The sequence below is a fragment of the Boleophthalmus pectinirostris genome, unplaced genomic scaffold (genome assembly GCF_026225935.1).
Source record: "Boleophthalmus pectinirostris isolate CB_2022bp ecotype Guang Dong unplaced genomic scaffold, ASM2622593v1 HiC_scaffold_21, whole genome shotgun sequence".
NCBI classification, from domain to species: Eukaryota; Metazoa; Chordata; class Actinopteri; order Gobiiformes; family Gobiidae; genus Boleophthalmus; species Boleophthalmus pectinirostris.
In genome coordinates, this window is record NW_026571175.1 from 1,389,272 (window position 1) to 1,409,271 (window position 20,000).

The window sequence follows — 20,000 nt, forward strand, 5'->3', positions numbered from 1 at the left end:
GAAGAAGAAGGTTTAATGTACATAAAAAGGAGTTAAAAAATTACTGTTTACTAATGATTACTGGCGTGGATGTGACAGTGTGTGTACATTTAATCACTCTTACCTCTACAGTTTGGTTCTATTGAAGTTTTGTGATATTTTGTACAATGACAATGAATCTAATCTCTCTAAATAAGGGATGAGCACAGTGAGCGTGCAGGTACCAGCGGTGTCATGTACGTGATGAGTGCAGACGGTGTATCTGGTGCATACAATAAAAGACAATGGTGCATGGAGACGGACACTGAGGCAGCCGGCAGCAGGAGGAGTTCAGCCAATGGCGAAAACTGTCCTTGTTTCCTTGGGCACATGCACACATCAACAAACACTGACCTTTTTTTTTTTTTTTTTTAAAGGGCCCATCTCATGCAGAATCAACTTTTCAGAGCTTTCTATCTTCTAAGAGTGATGTGTGGGCCTTGTATATGCTGTCCAAGTGGTTTTTAGCAGCGTATTTCTGTCACCCTTCCACGTGACAACGAACTAAAGCTGCTACAACGATGACGCGTTTGACGTAGCAGAAAGCGCCTGCAACACGCTGTAGCACAAATGTGCATTTAATGATGATTTGTACCAGAAATTCTCCACTCTCTGTCCCAGCTGAGACAAGTGTGAGGCCATGTGCACAGTGTACAAAGCAGCACATATGTTTCGGTGTCCAGTGGGGGTGCGAGGGACGTCAAAGCACCAGGACACCGAAAAACATGAAAAAGCTTTGCCAGGTGAGAGTAGCACAGTGTCAATGACGAGTCCACATCTCCCACCCCCTGTACGGTGTCCTGGTTTTGACAAACGCAAATATGGTCACATTAACCTATATTCCACTGAGTCATGTCTTTTAATCTGACAGAAGTTGAACCGCATCACTGCACAAGAACTGTTTTTTTCTTTGCTTAGTTTATGCAAATTGGCCATGCAGTTTTAAGTTTCGTTTCTTGTGCAAAATCTGCATTAAACACATGACAATGTCAAATGGGCTGATGTGGCTCTAGAGTGGTTACAGTTTATATGTCCTGAAGTTGAATTTATTTATGCAGATTAGAAGTGCAGATAGTAATAATAATGATGATCATTTTAATATAAAAATGTTAATGATTAATTGATAACCGATCGTCAATTCTCCCAACGATCGATGAAGAACATTTTATCAAATGCCCATCCCTACTCGTCGCCTACGTCATGTTTGGAGGGCGGAGCCTGTGTTTTCTCAGGACGGGCGGGGGGAGGAGCAATAGTCGCCCTTTCATAATTCCTGGTCTGTGACTGTTCCAAGAAATCAGTAAGATTTCAAAAGTATTGTGTAATGGATGTTCCAAAACCCAAATTGTGCTTGTTTATGTGCAGAAGATACAATGTGAAAAGAGTTATTTTGCATGAGATGGGCCCTTTAAGATACGATGAAAACTCAAGAAAAAACACAAAATGGATTTAGACAACAATGCGTGAGCCCCACTAGTACAAAAATAAAAACAATATTGCACTGTAGTAATGATTTGATTCTGTATTATTTAAAACAGTATTTTAGGTTGCTGGACAGATCCTGAGCTCTTTAGCCAGAGCTTCTCCTCTTGGCCCTACAGAGAAAAATGGGACCATGTTTTGTTTGGAGCTCCATGTGTGCGTGAGAAGGAGGGTCATGTCATCAGCGTCGTAGAAGGACACTTTCTGTCCGTCACACTCCAGTTTGACCCTGACCCTCTGTGGCGCCCTCTGCAGTCGTACTGATTTACTGCAGCCGTTGGTGTATTTCCCGTTTCTGTGGCACAAACTCCACACGCCGTATTTTGGAGAAGCGTTGATCTTTTCTTTTCTCTCAACGGTCTCCTTGGCGACGCCGACACTCCAGTTGGGATGGTCGCCCACCTCCACATCCCATTGGAGCGACCCTGAGCGGACGACCTCTGACCCCAGGACGATGGGATGTTTGCTGAAGCGCTCGGGAGTGTCTGGGAGGTTCTGGAAGTTATCGTGCCGGACCGCGCAAAGGTCATCAGACAGACGCAGCCATCTCCCCGCTGTGTTGGGGTCCAGAGTCACCGTCCCTGCAGTTAGGAAGAGTTTTTAAAGAACACATCTTGTGCTTCAGCCTGCTGTATACTAGTTCACATAATCTATGACACCTTTCGATCATTATTAGGGCTGGGTATCATTGAGAAGTTGCCGATACGATGCATGCCTCGATACATAGGCTACGATACGATACAAATCTCGATACAGTGCACTTTCGGTTCGATACGATATATTTCAAATCGATTCAATACAGTAAAAAAAAAAAAAAAAAGGCAAAATTGTGGCTGTACTAAAAGTCTTTGTTAAACCACTTCGTGTGCAAAGTGAAATGAAACACAAACAAGTTAATCATCAGAACAGTTGTTCAGTTACTCTAAACAAGCAACAAAACTGTAGCATTGTAACAAAATAATTTTGTAAAATATGCAAAAAAAAATACTCTTTGTGATATATCTGTACAGCAGCCCCAGATATTGATATTGTATCATCACATTAAACGATACGATACATCGATATTTTGATATTTTTGCACACCTGTAATCATTATGTTATAATTTAGACATTTTAAATCACAGTATTCATCTAAAATGACTTAAAGGGCCACTAAACACCAAAATCGCTTTTGTTCTACTGATTAACCGTGTAAATGTCTAAAATAGAAGTGTGTCTCTATCCCTGGCTTTATTTTGGCATTTTAGTGCATGTTTGTTAAAAATCTGACTTTTGGATTAAAGCCTCTTTATTTCGGCCTCAATTATGGTCAGAACATTAGAATTTTCAGGTTGGACTGACGACGGCCGATGTGTCAGATGCAGGTTAATACTTGACATGCGCAGCTACTGGCGTCTACGGGCTGTACGTGAGGAGCTCAGCCCCGCCCTGGCACCGCCATGTCCCGCAGTGTCTGGAGAAAAGGGGACATGGCGTGATCCGAGCACAAATGTCCACTCTGTTTCAAAGTCCGGAGCGCACTGGTCCACGCCGTGTTGGATTGTTGTGGCTGTGGGTCAGCTGTCAATCATTGCCAGACTCCGCCCCACACCCGCTCCCCCCAATCCGCCTGGCACCACCCAGTCTGGAGGATTATTCAGGTTTTGCTTAGGAGCAGAGTAAAGCTTCGGGAGGGGGTCTAATGGCTCTTTAATAAAAAAAAACAAACAAACAAAAAAACACAAGTGCACTGACTTCCATGTTAGAAAACTGTGCTGCCCAAAGGGAGCTGACGTCACCGTAAACGTCATCACAACATGATGCTGCTGAATCCTGCGTGTATCACAGATTAAGCAAATAAAACTGAAGAATGAAGTAAGTGCATATGCTGGGTGGGACGTGCGCTATGTTCAGACTGCAGCCTGAAGTGACCCAAATCCGATTTTTTGGCCTCTATGTTCCTGTATCTGATCTTTTAATGACAGTCTGAACGACCCAAATCTGTTTTTTTTCAAATGCGACCCAGGACACTTGGATATGTGCTCCTGAAACCAATACATATCTGATCTTTTGATGTGTGACTTCATTCTGAACGACCAGGTCACATTCATCCCACCTACACGATATTAACAAGTGACAAATGTACACAAACATTCTTCTCGTCATACGAAAATTGTTAATGAACTCCGTGTCACTGAAGTGAAGCACATCACCACTCACCACTCTTGGCTCCGTCTCCACATCCACACGTTCTTTCAACGGACGTCGCTGCCGCTGTCCCACAAAACACCACGGCCAAAAACCTCGTCCTTCTCCTTCTCCATCTCCTCCTTAAAACAAGTAAGTTGTTCATGTTCTGGCTCCGGTACGAGAGGAACTTTAAAATCTCCAGGTGCTCAATGCTGCGTCCATGTTTGGACAACTTCCTTAAAGACAGAGCACGCTCGCTGCGGTTGACGTCGTCGTGTCCTCCAGTGCGCAATTTTGGACAGTAGACAATTTTGGGCCATTTAATGTTCACACTGGAGATCACATACAAGTCACATTTAAATGGAAATGTGAATGACCTCGCAAAAACATCGGATTTCACAGAAAAAATCCAAATTGAGCATTAAAGCCCTGCAGTCTGAACATAGCCTAAGTGTTCAATGTCCCAAAGCCCTAAATTGAACTAAATGAACTCATCCTTTACCTAATTCTAAATTTAACCTGATAGCAAAATATATAAACATTTGCTCAAAATTATGAGAAAATCGAATGCTAAAATCTGCCTCTGTAATGAAAAGAGAGACAGAGAAGCTTTGTTGTCTGTTTCAGTAACACATTTTGAAGCACAATATATCTCCACAGACAAATGTAAACGATAAACAATAATACTGAAACTACTTTATGCCACTGACATAGTCCCAGTAAACATTGTTTTTTTTGTTTTTTTTAAACAGACAGTATCTTTAAAAAGCCTGAGGTGGCACAAAAATGGCAGACTTAACAAATAATATTTAGCCACAGCAGTTATTTATTCTATCCTCCACAGCTCAAATCAGTAAATATCAAGTCCCAAAATAGATATTGAATGATATGTCGATATGGTCATTATCATAACAGGACTAAGCAGGAGGCAGAATCCTATTATTGAAACCTAAATCAGAAGTCTAACTGTAGTGGTGTGTTATTGCAGAGGTTCTTGTGAGGGCAGCGGTGTGATGGACGGCTTATGTTATAATAATGTTTCTTCATCATCATCAGACATACCTGGATCTAAACTTGTGATGTCATGTGGGAATACAGAAAGTTCTCTACTGTGTTTTAAAACTCCACACATCTTCACTAGTATCATTTGGTTCAGTTCAGCACTGGAATTGTCTGTCTCTATTGAACTAAAGAGAAAAGGAGTTGTTCATTTGAAAACGACCGCTTCATGACATCACAAGGTGGAACATTCTGAGTTTTGGAGATGTAGACAGACTAATAATAAATTACTCAAACATGTGTGAATGAAACAAAACACAACCAAGTGTTTGATGAGGGAACAACATTTTCACATGGCTTAAAGTTCACAGGTCATGTTATAGGACTTTTTAAAGAGGTTTAGGTTTAGGCCACGAAAAGATTTGCAATGTTTTATGTTAAACAAAATGTAACATGTTTGTAGAGGTCTAGAGGGGGATAGCAGCTTTTACACAGAATAAGACCCCAGGGAGACACAGGGAGGGCATCTGACACACAGGGACATTTCAAAACATGTTTGTGGGGGTCTAAACTACAGGGATGGCAGACCAGATATTTCACAGCTACTGAAATAATTGGATTATTTTGCTAGTCTAATCGCAATCACCACATTTGATTTGATGTCACTTTAAAGTATCCATAAACTATTACTGTATAATATCTCTCTCACCTGAGTCACCTCGTTTGTTCAAAGCAAAGTCCACGTCCAAGAAGTCTTTGGAGACCTTCCTCTTACACACAGGGCAGCTCCTGGTCTTCTGCTGGGTCCAGGTCTGCTGGAGGCAGGTCCTGCAGAAGCTGTGGTGACAGCCCAGAGACACAGGCTCAGAGGAAGTGTCCAGACAAATGGGACAGGTCAGGAATGGTTTAAAGTCCACCTCTGCCATCTTAGACAGACCCACTCAGGACCAACGATCTCTCAGACTTAACCCACCACAACCCCAACCAGTCCAAAACTGACGCGGTTCCTTCCAAGTGAATGCTGCTGTTAAACAAAAACACTTTCTGTTGAAGAGACTATGCTGCTGGGCCAGTCTCACTGGGTCACATGACTCCTGTGGAATGAAACTCAGGAGAGACAGGTCCGTGACCTGGTTTATTGGCATACAGAGCATTCAGGTCATTCACAACATTCATAAAATTCAACATTCAAATAGGAAAACACTCATATAAAGCTCTCTCTGATTGGAACAATCTTCCCTCATTGATTCGCACATTAGCTTCTGTCCTTTCATTTAAAAATGCTCTGGTTCAGTATTTACAGAATCCGTGTCATTGTTTTTGTTGAATTGTGTTGTTCATCTTGTTGTATGTTGTGACTGTATTTGAACTCTGTCTTAGTTTTTGTTTAAATTTGATTTATTATGTGCATAACATTCAAGTGTGAGTGAGTGAGTGTGTGTGGTTTGTTGATTTTTTATTTTTTTTTTTAATGTATGTGCTCTACTGTGTGCCCTCTTGTATCTGTCTTCTGCTGTTGGAACTATGAGGAGCCTCGAAAACGAGATGGCGAGACATCTCAAGGGGCTTATCCTCCAAACACATACATTCATTTTAATAAAAAGAAGCAGAGACCAGACTCACTTTATGTGTCCCTGAGGTGCAGTGTAAGTACATAGAGCACTAAAATACAATTATAAGAGAGAAGCTCAAACAAACGTCTCAGTGCAGCTCAACAGGTCCAGTCATCAGATTCAGTGTGAGGACAGTTTGAGTAAAAGCCCTCAGGACTAAAGTGTCCAACAGAAGAGCTCTGTCTCCTAAGCCTCTCACTCCGCTCTGGTGTCTGGGTCAGTGAAGTGTTTCCTCTGGAACATCTTCTGCCATTTGGTGTTAAAGTCTGTTGCACTGTGCCAACATCTGTGCCATTTCAGTGCAGCTAAAGCCTCCCTCAACACACAGGCCTGTGCTCTTCAGAAGACTCTATAAAACCTCATTCACACAGAGATTGGGACATGCAGACCACTACATTCAAGTGATGTGAGTGTGGCATCTGGGTGAAAGAAAGTCCACTAAACTTTGATGAAATTTGATTTGAAAGAATCTGTGTATCATTCATTCATTTGTTTTTCAATATAAAACCAAAAATAAGAAAATGAAAAAAACAACAGTTTTCTTCATTATTGTCACCAAAACCAAAATGAAAAAAAAAAAAACAGATAATGATTTGTTTTTTCAGTTTTCGATTTTGTGTTTAAATGAAGAATGGAAAAAAAAAACAGATAACGGCCGTTTCCCGTTTACGTGACTTCCGTGACTGCGATGTCGGACTTTTGCACTACAGACTGAACCAGGACTGATCCAGGTCTGGGACCAGAGCAAACTCCAAGCCTCTGCAGGGTCCGAGCCTCAGCTTCGAGCTGAGGCCTGGTCCTGCTCTCGTCTCGGTCTGGTCCCGGTCTTGTCCCGGTCTGGATCAGTGCTGGTTCAGTCTGTATGCGGTGCAAAAGTCCGACATCGCAGTCATGGAAGTCACGTAAACGGGAAACGGCCGTTATTCGTTTTTTCCATTTTTCATTTAAACACAAAATCGAAAAATGAAAAAAAACAACAACAAAAAAAAAAGACAAATAATGGAGAAAATTGTTGTTTTATCGTTTTCTTATTTTTGCTTTTATATTGAAAAGCAAATGAACGAATGATACACGGATTTGAAAGTCTCAAAACTCAAGCATTTTTAATTTTTGTATTTTCTTTAAATTAAGCAGCACATTTTGAGGAGCCTGTGATCAATGCGAGCACAGTCCTGTTTAGGAGTTTGATTTTGAATAAAAAGGTGAGAGGGACTGTAATTGTAATTTGTCACTGTAATTTGATGTCTGACAGACTTGTTTAACAGCACAAATCAGCTCACCTTTCTGCTCAGACTGTGTCACAATAAAGCTCATATTAAGTTTTAACTTGAATAAGACAGCTTCAGATTGTCAGTTAGCTTCACACTCCCAGGGACATCAGCTGCATAATTGGTAATTGGTACTTTTCAGATTCTAGAATGTGATGAAATCTCCATTGAACCTGGTCATTTCTACGAGGGACTAGAGCCAAGAGTCACTGTATTACAACACAAACCTGCAGTCTTTGACCTCCCCTGTCTGTGTTAAATATAATTGACTTGGATAATGTTGTGATGTCACCTGAAGCACAGCGACACACACACACACACACCTCCCATACAACTGTGGCTCTCAAACTTTTTCCCCAGTTTCAAATATTATGCAAAAACAGACCTGGAATTGTGTTTTGTTTCAGTCATATGTTTGTGTAACCCTTTAGTTTATTTTAATTTGTCTGTTTACCTTGTGATGTCATGTGGTGGTAGCTTTGGTAACACTTTATAATAACTACACCTTATTTAGCCTTCATAAAGCATGAACAAAGACTTAATTAATAATGAACAAAGACTTAAGTAATAATGATTCACGCTTAGTAACTACTTAATTACCTACACTTAACTTGCACTTAATTCACTTGTGCTGTGAATAGTTAGTTATTTCATACTTAATTACTCATGAACTAACCATTTGTGTGAGCATTTGTAAATGCATATTTAAGTACAAATTTGGGCATTTATTACTGATTAGTAAGTTATGAGAGAATGATTTACTAATAATGCAATGCAATGATCATTCCGGCAGTGTTTATCTGCCAGTGACTGCAGTTGACAGCCAGAGCACGATCAAAGCTCTGCAGGACTGTCTCAGGGACGTACAGACCTGGCTGAGCGCAAACTGAACTGAATCTAAATCATAAAAAAAAAAAAAAAACAAGATTGTGGTGTTTGGGCAAACTAACCCACTGCTTGAACAGGACAGTGTGATTGTTCCTCTGTCTTCCTGTTGTCTCCTGCAGTGAGGAATCTTGGAGTAATTGTGGACTCCATGTTCAAACTGGACAAGCATGTTAGCTCTGTGATTAAGTCCATCTTCTTTCAGTTAACCCTTTCAGGCTCAAATTAAGTTTTAGTAACAGGAAAAATCAGATATTTGGGGAAAATGATCATATGGGGTAGTAATATACAATCCTGACTTTTTTTGAGCGAGACCTTCACATCCAATGTGTTCTGGGATGTTGTAGATTTGCAGTGTGGTAAATGAACACTGAAGACTGAAAATGATATGAACACTAACTTTATGTGTAAACCACTTTTCATAACAATGAAAACGTAAAGCCCAGTGTAACAGCTTTACAGTGGCAGGACAACATCACTTTTTCGTGTGGTTCTCCAAGAAACAATTGTTGTCCTTTGTAAAGCACAAAAGTACTTTGCACTTCTGGCAGGTCGTTTGTGTGGAGCCATTCTTGCACAGTCTGCATCGTCCATGTTTATCAGCATGGATGGGAAAAAGGCTCCTGAGTAAAAAAGCCACATAAAACATGGATGTGGAAGTAAATAGGTAATTGGCATTTATGCAACCCGACCTCCCACGGGCAGAGTTTGAAAAAGCGATCCACGCTTTTGTAACATCACACCTGGACTATTGTCATTCTTTGTATGTCGTGTTAGACCAGGGCTCCTGCAGCACTTACAACATGTCCAGCTCGTCTGCTGACAAATACTAAGAAATGTGAACACATCACACCTCTGCTGTGTGACCTGCACTGGCTTCTGTCTTATATCAGGTGCAATTTAAAATGTTATTGTGTTCAAATGTTTGCACTCCATGGGTCCAGTCTATTTGAGGGAGTCACTGCAGCTCTGTCCTCTGCCCAGAGCCTGAGATCAGACCAGCTCCTGTTGGTCGAGCCCAAAACTAGACTCAAGACGAGAGGTGACAGAGACTTTTTCTGTGGCAGCGGCCAGACTGTGGAACAACCTTCCTCTTCCAGTCAGATCCTCTCAGTCTGTAACACAGTTTAAGACCAGACTGAAAACTCACCTCTTCTCCCTGGTGTTTAGTACGAGCAAGTCAGGTTATCTTGGTGTTTTTAATGTAGTTTTCACATGTTTTCTGTATATATGTGTTTGTAACTGTTTCTTCTATGTTGTTGACTTGTATGTGAAGCACTTTGGTCAGCTGAAGTTGTTTTAAATGTGCTATATATATACAATTTAATGAATTTAATTGAAAAGTTAGTTAAGTCTTTTTGAGAGCTTCTAAAGTGAAGACTAAATGGTTAGTTCATGAGTAACTTAGTAACTATTTACAGCACAGGCGAATTAAGTGCAAGTTAAGTGGTAATTAAGGTAGTAATGAAGTAGGAAATTCCAGAGCTGAAATCATCCACATGTTCCTAAATAAAACACAACTCCAGGTCTGTGTGTGATGTGTAAAAGAGATTGGAAAACAGCCCTTTAAACTGTAAATGTTCCTTATACCATGTCTGGTTTGTGTTTTTGTCCAGCTGCACATCGCCATCAGCAAAACCAGCGCTCGGGTCGTGATCGACTGCAAATCTGTCACGGAGAAAAGCATCAACGCCGCAGGAAACATCAGCACAGACGGAGTGGAGGTCCTGGGGAGGAGGGTGCGCTCCAGGGACAACAGGGACACCTCTGCTACGGTGAGGACTCCGGGAAGGGAGGAGGAGGAGAGGAGAGGAGGAGAGAAGAGGGGATGAGGAAAGAGGAGAGAGAGGAAAAGGACAAGAGAGGAGAGGAGGAGAGAAGGGGGGATGAGGAAAGAAGAGAGAGAGGAGGAGTGAGTGGAGGAGGAGAAGAGGATGTCCAAGGAAAACTGTGCTTATGTAAGGATTTTGTGAAGGGAGGAGGAGGAGAGGAACAGGAGAGGAGGAGGTGGCGAGAGAAGGATGAACAGGAGAGGAGGAGAGGAACAGGGAAGGAGGAGAGGAACAGGAGAGGAGGAGGAGGAGAGGAGGAGAGAAGGGGGGATGAGGAAAGAGGAGAGAGAGGAGGAGGAGTAGAGGAGGTCCAAGGAAAACTCTGATTACGTAAGGACTTTGTGAAGGGAGGAGGAGGAGGGAGAGGAGGAGGAGAGGAACAGGGAAGAAGGGGAGGAACAGGAGAGGAGGAGGAGAGGAAGAGGAGAGGAGGAGAGGAACAGGAGATGAACAGGAGAGGAGGAGGAGAGGAATAGAGGAGGAGGAGGAGGAGGGAGATGTCTTATCACCATCAGATCTGACTTAACAGCACAAAACTGTGGAAGACATAGACAGAAAGGACCACACTGCTCTGTCAGGTATTGTCTGTAATAGTCAGACTTGGGGACTTGCAAGTCGTGACTTGGACTCGAGTCAAACTTGAGTGACTATTTTTAAGCCTTCACCGCAAAAAAACTATATCTAAGTTAAAATAAAATGACTTAAATTAAGAACATTTGACTTTATTTGAGTCGATTCAACTTGACAAGTAAAATGATCTACCAATGGAATAAGCGTGTTTTTCTTCATCCAAGCAATATTTGATTTTGTTTATTTTAGGTGCAAAAGTTGTAGTTTTTTCTTATTTTAAGAGTAGCAAGTTGTGTTTTCATATTTTAATCACAGAAAGTCTTGTTCCACTGGCAGATCATTTTACTTGTCAAGTGAAATTTACTGAAATCATAATAAAACTTTCTTAATTCAAGTCATCTTAACTTGGATAGATTTTTTTTTTACGGTGTTGAGACTTGCCTTGATAAAATGGACTAAGACTTGGAAGATGACTTGGACTTGAAGGTCAGTGACACGGGACTTGACTCGGACTTGAGCCCTGTCACTTGAGACTCGATGCTTCTCCTAGAAAATATATGTTTTAGGAAATGCTTTTCTCTTTACAGTTGATAAATTTTTGATGAACAAACTGGAACATCTTTATTTGTTACTTTGGTTGAACTGAAGTACTGTGAGATGGTATCCTCAAATGTACTACAGTCATATACAGTACAATACAGTCATATACAGTACAATACAGTCATATACAGTACAATACAGTCATAGGCAAGGCAAGGCAAGTTTATTTGTATAGCACAATTCATACACAAAGTGCTTTACAGAATAAGAAATACATTAAAATCATAATAAAAACAAATAAAAACATAAATAATCATGAAGATTAAAATTAAAAAAGAGAGACATAAATTGGAGAGAAGAGTGTGGAATGAAAACATATACATATACAGTACAATACAGTCATATACAGTACAATACAGTAGAACAGAACTACATAGACCATGATCTTTCCATTTTGGTGCAGACTACATGACAAAATAACTGTTATTAAGCATGTTTAAATCTGAATGATTTCTTCTCACTAAGAATTTGCATTTGTACAACTCTTATTTAAATACTCACTCATATATGAACATACCATGATTTTTAAGTACAGTTTAGTTTAAAAGTCATATCTATTACAAAAATCGAAGCTGCTGTATTTGGTACTTTGGTTTAAGGACTTGAAATGGCTCAAAGAAGATGACTTGGACTTGACTTGGACTTATAGGTTAGTAACTCAAGATTTGACTTGGATTTGCCTGTCTTTGACTTGGGACTTGACTCGGACTTGAGGTTAAAGACTTCAGATTTACTTGAGACTTGCAAAACAATGACTTGGTTCCACCTCTGGTCATTGTAATGTGTTGGAGCATGCATCTTTTTTACTTTTCTTAATACTGCTGTTGTTGTGTGTTGAGGATTTCATGAAGAGTTTTTGTGTTGTGTTCCAGTTTGAGCTGCAGAGTTTTGACATCGTGTGCAGCACGTCCTGGGCCAACAGAGACAAGTGCTGTGAGCTGCCAGGCCTGGTGAGCACCTCTCCCCCACATGCTCCTACACTGTCACTGCTGTAACCCTGTTCTAATGTGAGGAAATGTCCCACACTGAGGCTTTAACCCTGTTCTAATGTGAGGAAATGTCCCACACTGAGGCTTTAACCCTGTTCTAATGTGAGGAAATGTCCCACACTGAGGCTTTAACCCTGTTCTAATGTGAGGAAATGTCCCACACTGAGGCTTTAACCCTGTTCTAATGTGAGGAAATGTCCCACACTGAGGCTTTAACCCTGTTCTAATGTGAGGAAATGTCCCACACTGAGGCTTTAACCCTGTTCTAATGTGAGGAAATGTCCCACACTGAAGCTTTAACCCTGTTCTAATGTGAGGAAATGTCCCACACTGAGCTTTAACCCTGTTCTAATGTGAGGAAATGTCCCACACTGAGGCTTTAACCCTGTTCTAATGTGAGGAAATGTCCCACACTGAGGCTTTAACCCTGTTCTAATGTGAGGAAATGTCCCACACTGGGGCTTTAACCCTGTTCTAATGTGAGGAAATGTCCCACACTGAAGCTTTAACCCTGTTCTAATGTGAGGAAATGTCCCACACTGAGGCTTTAACCCTGTTCTAATGTGAGGAAATGCCCCTCAGTGGGGCTTTAACGAACACAAATTATGCAAAATGAGCTTTTGTCAATGCTTTTTATGATTCTTTCATCAGAAACAGCTGGAGTTGTATGCAGTGTTCTTCACACTTGTTTATTATAAACAGGCAGGAAAACAAGCAAACAGTATTCATAAAGATTAGGGATGTAACAATAACTGGAACATCAGGATATCGTATCATCAAAGGTTTCACAATAATATCGAGGTACCAGTCTCTTCACTTAAATGAATAGTTTTTGTGTGGCAATAGCTAAAAATAACAGAAAGGAACTACATAGACCATGATCCTTTGCTCTGTTTCAGGGCAAACTGCATGAAGAAATAAAAGTTCGAAGCACTTTTAAATCTTAGTTCTTTGAATTAAGTCTTGTAAGGCATTTTAAGAGGAAAAAGTAGAATATTCACAGTTTTGTTCACCTCCACAAAATATCGCAATAAATATCGAACCGAGACATTTGGATACCGTTACATCCCTTCATAAAGAATAAAGATTACATGAAACATGATTCAGACTGATGACAACAAACAAAAATGAACAAATACAGATTCATAAAAAAGATGTTAAACTAATTTGTTTTCTGTATTACAAAATATGTTTTTACACAAAAGAATAAAAAAAAAAAAAAAGACTTCTGTGATTTTATGGTTAACTAAATATATATTATTATAAACCAGTATTTGAAAAAAAAATAAAATAAAATGTTATCCTGATCAAACCGAGTTGTTTTATTCGTTACTCTTTGCCTCAGAAATGTGTCCTTACATCTGTCATTGTTGATATGAATTCACTGTGAATATGACTGAACTGGACGCCTCCTGGTTATGTGGAACAGAGTCACCTGCAGGATACTTAGATCACCTGAAGGGATTGTATCAACTACCAGACAATATTCACATCTGTTTTCATCTATTCAAACTAATACAATGTTATTTTTGATCCTTTTGTCACAGTAAAGAGTTTTATTCTTATATTTTATGTTTGTATTGTATTGTTTCAAATATAATTGTACTTTCTGGTTGGACACGGGCTGCAGATGTGACATAAGTAGAGGTAATTCCATAACTGTTGCTTTTAATACATATAAATGACATCACTTTTATTGAGTTAAATGAAGATTTTAACTGTTAGAAAAAGTTCATCCTTGTGCATAATTTGCTTTTCATTTTGGATGGATGTTTTTGACTTTTCTTCACTGCCATAGAACTGATGTAAAACTATAAATGCACTTTAATGAATCTGTCTATATAATGTAGTTTACACAAAGCTCATGAATCATTTGTTCATCTCAAACTGGTCTTTGTGTTCAGAGGAAGGAGGTGGACTGTCCAGCCATGCCCAAAGCCTGCACCTGCACCCAGGACAGCAAAGGCCCCCCAGGACCCCCGGGACCTCCAGTGAGACCCATACCCCCACCCACACAGCACCCACACCACAAACACAGCATCCATACACTACCCATACACCCACAGAGCACCCATACACCACCCATGAACCACCTATACCCCCACCCACACAGCACCCACACCACAAACACAGCATCCATACACTACCCATACACCCACAGAGCACCCATACACCACCCATGAACCACCTATACCCCCACCCACACAGCACCCACACCACAAACACAGCATCCATACACTACCCATACACCCACAGAGCACCCATACACCAACCACCCATGAACCACCTATACCCCCACCCACACAGCACCCACACCACAAACACAGCATCCATACACTACCCATACACCCACAGAGCACCCATACACCACCCATGAACCACCTATACACCCACCCACACCGCACCCACACAGCACCCACACCACATACACAGCATCCATACACTACCCATACACCCACAGAGCACCCATACACCACCCATGAACCACCTATACCCCCCCACACAGCACCCACACAGCACCCACACAGCACCCACACCACAGACACAGCATTCATACATTACCCATACACCCACACAGCACCCATACACCCACCCATTAACCACCTATACACCCACCCACACCGCACCCACACAGCACCCACACCACATACACAGCATCCGTACACCCACACAGTCCCCATACACCACCCATGTACCACCCACTCACCCACCCACATGGCACCCACACAACACCCACATCACAAACACAGCATTCATACACTACCCATACACCCACACAGCACCAGTATACCACCCGTGAACCACCCATACACCCTCCCACACAGCACTTACATCATAGACACAACATCCATACACCGCCCACGAACCACCCATACACCCACCCATACGGCACCCACACCACAGATACAGCAACCAAACACCACCCAGGGCCCCCAGGACATCCAGTGAGATCCATACCCCCACCCACACAGCACCCACAAAGCACCCAGACACCACCCATACACCCATCCACAATGCATATATATATATATATATATATATATATATATATATATATATATATATATATATATATATATATATATATATATATATATAAACTTTTCAGAATGATGGAAAATTAGGAACAGTGCCATAGTGATTAACAAATTAAAACACAATACAATATATTTTAAATGGGCAAAAGTCCTCAACATGCTGCATATAAGAGACACTCCAGTTTTAAAGTATTTGTACAGTTTTATCTTTAATAGTCCCAAATTATGCAGAATTGACTGAAATTTAAGCCATGTTATAACACTGTTACCTCCTCAGAAACATACCTGGAGATGTGTTTTGTTTCATTTCATGTTTGAACAACCTTTAGTTTTAGTATTGGTTTGTGTACATCTCCAAAGCTCAAAATGCTCTGTTCCACCTTGTGATGTCCTGTAATGGTTTTTAAGTTTGAGTATTGAAGTAATGAAGGTGTGTGGCGTATGAGTTTAAAAGCACAGTGGAGCACTTGCTGTATTACCGCATGACATCACAAGGTGGAACAGAGTGTTTTCTGTTTGAGAGAAGAACTCAGCCTAACTGTGCAGGGTTTGTGTGTTAAATGTGTGTGAATGAAACAAAACACACTCCAAGTCTGTTTGTGATGAGGAAACATTAGAATAGAGATCAGGTAATGGTGTGGGCATCAGGGGCACCAAACTGAAATGGTTCCAGTTCTATTCAACAGACAGGACCTCTTCTGTTCAGTTAGGGCAGTTCACCTCTGTGGTGTCTGAGCTAAAGTGCAGTGTGCCCCAAGGAAGTATATTGGGCCCTGTTTTATTTGGCCTTCATATGCTTCCTTTGGGATCAGTATTTGAGAGGCACAATTTTACTTGTCACTGCTATGCTGCTGATCTACCTGCCACTTCAGACCAGCTGCTCTTTCCAAGCACTGGTGGATTACGTAAAGTTGTTTCAGGAATGGATGCAGTCAAACGTTGTGGGTTTGAATAAACAGAAAACAGTAATCATGTGCAGTAGGTCCTCTCAGCTCCTATGAAAAGGCATTTTCTAGAAATCTTGGTGGTGTAATTTTACATTTGAAAAGCAAGTGAGTAAGTAGTTCTTAATCGACTTTTTATCAGTTAAGGGTTTTGAGCAAAATCAAATTGTACATTCCACATCTGCACTTTGAATAGGCCATACATGCATGTGTGACCTCACAGCTCGATGACTGCAAGTGTTTGTGTGCTGCACTGACCAGGCCCAGCTCAGCCGCCTGCAACCAAGGGACCACATCACACTTACACTTACATCCTGCACTCGCTCCATGGACAGTTTAGAATCCATTTTAAAATTTGAATGATTGTTTTAAAGTGTCTTAATGCCGTCCTGACACCTTCCTATTCATTTGAACTCCTCCTCATTATTATTATCATTATTATTATTATTAGTAGTAGTAGTAGTAGTAGTTTGTTTTGCTTACTGTATGTTTTTATTTCACTGTAAATGTTGTTCAGCACTTTGGTAAGCTTTGAATGTTTTAAATGTACTATACAAATACATTTATTTATTTATTTATTTATTTATTTAATGAGACAGGGACAGTGCACAATTTACATGAAGATGCATTGTACCAGGTTGTAGCACCAGTGCTGATTTCCACCTGTCGTCCCTGGGCAGGTCCATTTATTGATTGTATTTAATTGACCTTAACTATCAGCTGTTCTACATTCTACATTTGATTTGATGTAATAATATGAGCCCTTTAAAACCACAGGCACTGTCCAAAACTCTAAAAAGAGCATGGCATTAATACGCCACAGGAATGTCACATGGTTATGGTTTAATCTTTAACAATAGAAACATGTCATATTAATACTGTTTTGTGATTGACAGGGAGGTCCTGGCATCAGAGGAGCCCGAGGAGACAGAGGAGAGCCCGGCCCAGTGGTAAGAGAACTAAACCAGGATTAAACCAGAACTAAACCAGGTTTAAACAATGACTAAACCAGGACTAAACAAAGACTAACTGGGACAATATATATGGTACAGAGATGGGACAGTGAGTATATGGTGCAGAGGAGCGTGGTGCAGAGGAGAACTCTTATTGGATGTGTTTCTCGCAGAGTCCCCGCTTGAGTACGTTGTCTGCTTCGTCGGTGTAGTTCCAGGATCCTCCCTTCGTTATAAACGCAGCTGATCCGTGTTTGACTTCACCTGGCCTAACTCCTTTTTCCAGACGCTGTCAAAACCACAAACAAACCAGTCAGGACGGAAAACTGAAAGGGCACATATTATATTATTATAATGATTATTTTCAGATTCATGTTATAATGTTTTTTCCTCATCCAAAACATACCTGGAGTTGTGTTTTGTTTGCTCATAAATATTCAGCTGCATGATGCAAAACTGTACACAACAACAGGACAAACCTGAGTTGATGTGCAGTAGTTTCATGAGTGGGACGCACGCTGATTGTGTTGTGATATGAAGGGGAAGTGACTTAATATGGGGAGCAAAGGTAAGAAGTGTCAAAACGAAAGTGAAACTTATGAAACATGTTCATATGTCAGAAAATATATCATTTTCAAAACCATAAAAGGTAACATGGCGATCTAAATATGTGATGCTGCAGTTATAGTGATTTCAGAGTCAGCATCACAAAGTGGTGCTACTGAGTAGGTGCCACGTCCCATAAGATGAAGATGAAAAGTTTGTGAAGCTGATCCCAAACAAAGAAGGAGAAGGAGGAGAAGTTTTGAGATTTCTCCTTTGCAAAATGGTAAATTGCCCATAGAGTTATATGTCTATAGAGATTTACTTGAAACTGAAGTCCACACCGTTGACCCATTTCCAGTCTCCTTGGTGGCGGTGCAGTCCGATCCATAGGTCCTCCTCAACCAACTTCCCTAAATACAACTGAAAGACAAATCACATTTAGGATTGAGTTGCACTGTGTAACTTTTCTGGAAAGAGTCTAGCACCAGTTTGTCTCCATGGAGATACAGGTGGAAATCCTGCATGTTTATGTGAGGGGGATCTCCTCTGTACAGATCTGACATGTATCCTGGTGGTGTCCATGGTGGTTTAATACTTTAATGGAAACTAATACTACAGCAAGAAGGTTCCATCCCTTGGCTCTGTGTAGGCTGAGTGTAGACTGAGTGTAGACTGTGTGTAGGATACGTGAACTCTGTGTAAGCTGTGTGTAGGATGTGTGTAGACTGTGTGTAGGCTGAGTGTAAACTGTGTGTAGGATACGTGAACTCTGAGTGTAGACTGAGTGTAAACTGTGTGGAGGCTATGTTTAGGATGACTGTAGGAGGTGTGTGAGCTGCGTGTAGACTGTGTGTAGGATGCGTATAGGGTGTGTGTAGACTGTGTGTAAACTGTGTGTAGACTGTGTGTAAACTGTGTGTAGACTGTGTGTAAACTGTGTGTAGACTGTGTGTAAACTGTGTGTAGACTGTGTGTAGACTGTGTGTAGACTGTGTGTAAACTGTGTGTAGACTGTGTGTAAACTGTGTGTAGACTGTGTGTAAACTGTGTGTAGACTGTGTGTAGACTGTGTGTAGACTGTGTGTAAACTGTGTGTAGACTGTGTGTAAACTGTGTGTAGACTGTGTGTAAACTGTGTGTAGACTGTGTGTAAACTGTGTGTAGACTGTGTGTAGACTGTGTGTAGACTGTGTGTAAACTGTGTGTAGACTGTGTGTAAACGGTGTGTAGGCTGGGTGTAGGCTGGGTATAGGCTGGGTATAGGCTGGGAGCAGGCCTCACCGATTTCTCTTGGTTGTTAATCACTGTCAGATTGGCCCCGATCTTCTCACACTCGTTTTGGCTCTGCTTCCAGCTCTTCGGACACAAAGACACAAAGAACGAGCTGTTCCCGGCGTAGAACTGGCGCTCAGGGCTTGGGCCTGGCACAACACACACCATGATAAATGGACTTTTACATCTAAACAGGCTTCTTCAGTGTCACTGACTCTGTGCACAACAGCCACCTCACTGGTACCTCACTGGTACCTCACTGGTACCTCACTGGTACCTCACTGGTACCTCACTGGTACCTCACTGGTACCTCACTGGTACCTCACTGCGTCCTGTGCAGTGTGATCTCAGAGGTTTTAGCAGATCAAATGAATACACACACTTGAAGGTGAAGCCGTGGACAGGCAGCTTCAGGCGGGTGGGACATCCTCTGATCAGAACGGGGAACGTTTGAATAACTCAGCGGTTTATAAAATTTCAGAAACAGACTTTAAATAAAATGATAAGTCTTGTGGTCATTAGTTTACACGTAGTTGACCCAGTAAGCTTTCAGACTTTTAATTTGAGCTGTCATTCAATTAAAATATGTCATTGTATTTAATCTCATCAATGTCATAGTTAAGTCTCTCCTGCGGCCCCTCCGTAGGTTTGTGGATGTGGTGGCGGCGCAGGGGAGTGGGGACAGCCAGAGGAGAGAGGCCACGGCGCTTCTGTTGCTGTCCGCAGTCCTTGTCGGGGTGGTCATGGTGGTTTCGCTGTATGTTTTAGCGTGGATTTAGTTTTGTGTTTTCCTCGTGTGGGTCAGTGTGTGCGCAGGGCTTG

General features: G+C 41.3%; 1 protein-coding gene across 1 annotated transcript in view; it reads left to right on the plus strand.

The window, feature by feature from the left end:
• Positions 1 to 20,000, plus strand: part of LOC110156493 (collagen alpha-1(XIV) chain-like) — a 109,208-nt gene that overhangs the window by 73,855 nt on the left and 15,353 nt on the right. The window contains 4 exon segments of the mRNA XM_055157208.1: positions 10,051 to 10,209; positions 12,309 to 12,386; positions 14,330 to 14,416; positions 17,304 to 17,357. Of these exon segments, the coding sequence (XP_055013183.1) occupies positions 10,051 to 10,209; positions 12,309 to 12,386; positions 14,330 to 14,416; positions 17,304 to 17,357 (378 nt within the window).